The 3269-nt window shown below is 63.2% G+C and overlaps 1 protein-coding gene across 1 annotated transcript; it reads left to right on the forward strand.

The window, feature by feature from the left end:
- The first annotated feature begins 268 nt into the window (after positions 1-268).
- FGF4 (fibroblast growth factor 4) lies at positions 269-2912 on the forward strand. The gene is made up of 3 exons (XM_055583291.1): positions 269-608; positions 1184-1287; positions 2029-2912. The coding sequence occupies exons 1-3, from the start codon at positions 269-271 to the stop codon at positions 2203-2205; spliced, it is 621 nt and encodes a 206-aa protein (XP_055439266.1). The 3' UTR covers positions 2206-2912.
- The last annotated feature ends 357 nt before the right edge of the window (positions 2913-3269 follow it).

Below are 3269 nucleotides of genomic sequence, written 5' to 3' on the forward strand. Positions count from 1 at the left end.
CTGGCCCAGCGCGCAGGGAGGCGCGCACCGCTCCGCAGGGTCCCAGCCCGGGCCGTGCGTCCTGCCACCGCTGCCCGCCTCTCCATGCAGCCCAGGTAGCTCCCGGCGTCCGGGGGCCCCGTCGCTCGCCTCCCGCTTTCCCCGCCCCGGCCGGACACTACCTGCCCCGGCCCAGGCAGTGCGCTCCCGCAAGGCCCCCCTGACGAGCTCGCCCGCCGGCTTCCCGGGCGCACTGACCCACACGCGGACGCACGGCCCGAGGGCGGGGATGGCGGGGCCCGGGGCGGCCGCGGCGGCGCTGCTCCCGGCGGTGCTGCTGGTCGTGCTGGCGCCCTGGGCCGGCCGAGGGGGCGCCGCCGCGCCCACCGCCCCCAACGGCACGCTGGAGGCCGAGCTGGAGCGCCGCTGGGAGAGCCTGGTGGCGCGCTCACTGGCGCGCCTGCCGGTGGCCTCGCAGCCCAAGGAGGCTGCCGTCCAGAGCGGCGCCGGCGACTACTTGCTGGGCATCAAGCGGCTGCGGAGGCTGTACTGCAACGTGGGCATCGGCTTCCACCTCCAGGTGCTCCCCGACGGCGGCATCGGCGGCGTGCACGCGGACACGAGTGACAGTGAGTGGGGCGGGCCGGACGGGGAGGGTCGGGGCCTGGGGCAGCTGCCGCCCCTTCCAGCTCGCACAGGAAGGTCTCGCCGGCACCTGCTCTTGGGCTATGGGAACCGGAGCGGACTCGGGGTCCGGTCCCCTCCCGCGTAAAGACGCCGGGGACGCCAACACTCTTGGCTTTGCGCAACCCGGCGGCGGAGCCCGCCTCCCGCCTTCAGAAGTCCGGAATCTGGGTGCCGGATTCCAGCGCCTTCGCTCGTGGGCACCGGGAGCCCGGCGCAGCCACCGGCAACCCCGGTGGGCCGGCTCGCGGGCCCACGTCGGGGTGGTACTAGGGGGCCGCAGGGGGCCACCCTGCTCTTGCAGTCCCGGACTGGGCGCGGCCGGCGCGGAGCCGGGACAGGGGCCGAGCCCGCGGGGCTCCTGGGGCCCTTGAGGGGCGGCCTGCACCGCGGAGGGAGCAGGGCCATTTAGATTCATCTCCACCCCCAGAAGTGGGGGTTCCTGGGGGGAGGAGGGGGCCAGGTGGGAAACTCGGGCAGAGGGTCCGGTGCCCGGGAATGACCCGCGCCCCGCCCCCAGGCTTGCTGGAGCTGTCGCCGGTGGAGCGCGGGGTGGTGAGCATTTTCGGGGTGGCCAGCCGGTTCTTCGTGGCCATGAGCAGCCGGGGCAGGCTGTACGGCTCGGTGAGTACCGTGGGCCCCGCCGAGCCGGGCAGCATCGTGACGCTTCCAGGCCGCCCGACGCCAGGATCGTGGAGCTGCGGTGGGGGCCGCGGGATTGAAAGTAACCCCGCTCCTGAGGCAGTGCCGCTCCCCCTTGTCATTCAGTCACTCAGTCCTGTTGGATTTCTTTGGCGATCCCGTAGACCCTCGGCTGCCAGACTCCCCTGTCCATGGGATTTCCCAGGCCAGAATCCTGGAGTGAGTGAGTGGGTGGTCAGTTTCCTTCTCCAGAGGATCTTCCTGAACCCGGGGATCCAACCTGCATCTCCTGCATTGGCAGGAGGATTCTTTACCACCGAGCCACCAGGGACGCCCACCAGCCCAAAGGAGAGGCCCAGCCCCAAGACAGGAGCAGCGCTCCCGCCATCCTTGAGTGGTCACTTGCCAGTGGGTCAAGGGTGCCATCGGGAGCTGCTGCCTGGAGCCCCGGGGCGGGTCCCAGTGGGCAGGACGGCAGTCTTTAGGTGGACCCAGTGAAGACGCACAGATCTGGCTTCCAGGTGCCCGGCAGGTGCCTGGGGTAGCAGTGGCTGGGGGCTGGCGGGGTCCTTCTCCTCACCCTGGGAAAGTCTGGGTACCCTGGCTTCTCAGGAGGGACCTCCCAGCCAAGGAGGGGCCGGGAGAGAGAGGAGTCCCTGACCACTGCCCCAGAGGTCCCTTGGCCCGCGATGGCCCCTGACCCGGCTCCTCCTTCCCTCCCAGCCTTTCTTCACCGACGAGTGCAGGTTCAGAGAGATCCTCCTCCCCAACAACTACAACGCCTATGAGTGCGACCGGCACCCCGGCATGTTCATCGCCCTGAGCAAGAACGGCAAGGCCAAGAAGGGGAACCGGGTGTCCCCCACCATGAAGGTCACCCACTTCCTCCCCAGGCTGTGACCCTTAGCGCCCCCCCGGAGGGGAGTACCGAGGGTCCCCTTGGTGCACTTTCTTCAAATGGACGGTTGAATGCGAGAGTAGGTGTAAGATATTTAAATTAATTATTTAAATGTGTATATATCGCCGCCAAATTATTTATGGTTCTGTGGATGTGTTTTGTATTTTTCTGGAAGAACAAAAGCAACCACCCCCCCCACCCCCAACCAAAGCCTGACTTTTTCTGGTAGAACAGTAGAGACCCTTCCACTGGGTTTATTCAACTTGTTGGAAAGTTGTCACAAGTGGCTGCTGCTATTCCATGTATTAAAACCGGTGATGTCAGCCTCCGATATCAACCCACGCGTTGCACTGTCCCCTGTGGCTTGGCAGTGAGCATCCCTGTGCCTGGAAACGTTTCCTGGGGCTTTGGAAGCCAGTGAAGGAAGCTCCCAGGCTTGGCTCCCTTCCTAGCATCCTGCACTGCCCCACTCCCTTTCTGCCCTGCAGATATTCCTCGGGACGTATCGGTTTACTTCGGGTACAGAAAGCGCACTGTCGAGGCCACCGCTGCCAATCCGTTTTTAGATCTGCCATGTATGACCTTTGAACTTTGCTGCAGTCAATCTTCCTCAGTCTACCAGATGGGGGAGACCCGTGGGCAACTTTATAAACTCCTGTTTTCCTTTTTTGGACTGGCCACAGCCACTGTTTCTCTGTGGCTATTGGGAAAGGGCAAAAACAAAGTGATTTTGTAAAATCTGATGGAGAGGAATTGATATTCCACTGGGAGGCTGGGAATGGACAAGATTGGATTTATAACCACCCCCAAAATCCGAGGGGTGAGAGACAGTTTGTGGTGTGGAGACTTCTGATAAGTAATAGCGCGCGCGCACACACACACACACACACACACACACACACACACACATATATATATATATATATATCTTCTTTTTAAAAACACACTTCCCTGTGTTTGGGAAGCTTTGGGCTGGAACTAGCTGGTCATTTAGGTGAAATGTCCTTGTAATTGTCCAAAAACACTTAAGGCAGTTTGCATGCAGGAAGGTGCTGCTTCTGTCCGT

This window comes from Bubalus kerabau, chromosome 5, assembly GCF_029407905.1.
Source record: "Bubalus kerabau isolate K-KA32 ecotype Philippines breed swamp buffalo chromosome 5, PCC_UOA_SB_1v2, whole genome shotgun sequence".
Classification (NCBI taxonomy): Eukaryota; Metazoa; Chordata; class Mammalia; order Artiodactyla; family Bovidae; genus Bubalus; species Bubalus kerabau.

Coding starts and splice junctions, on each gene's coding strand:
- FGF4 (XM_055583291.1), top strand. CDS start 269: ATGGCGGGGCCCGGGGCGGCCGCGGCGGCGCTGCTCCCGGCGGTGCTG. Junction 609..1,183: donor GCACGCGGACACGAGTGACA/GTGAGTGGGGCG, acceptor CCCCGCCCCCAG/GCTTGCTGGAGCTGTCGCCG. Junction 1,288..2,028: donor GGGGCAGGCTGTACGGCTCG/GTGAGTACCGTG, acceptor CTTCCCTCCCAG/CCTTTCTTCACCGACGAGTG.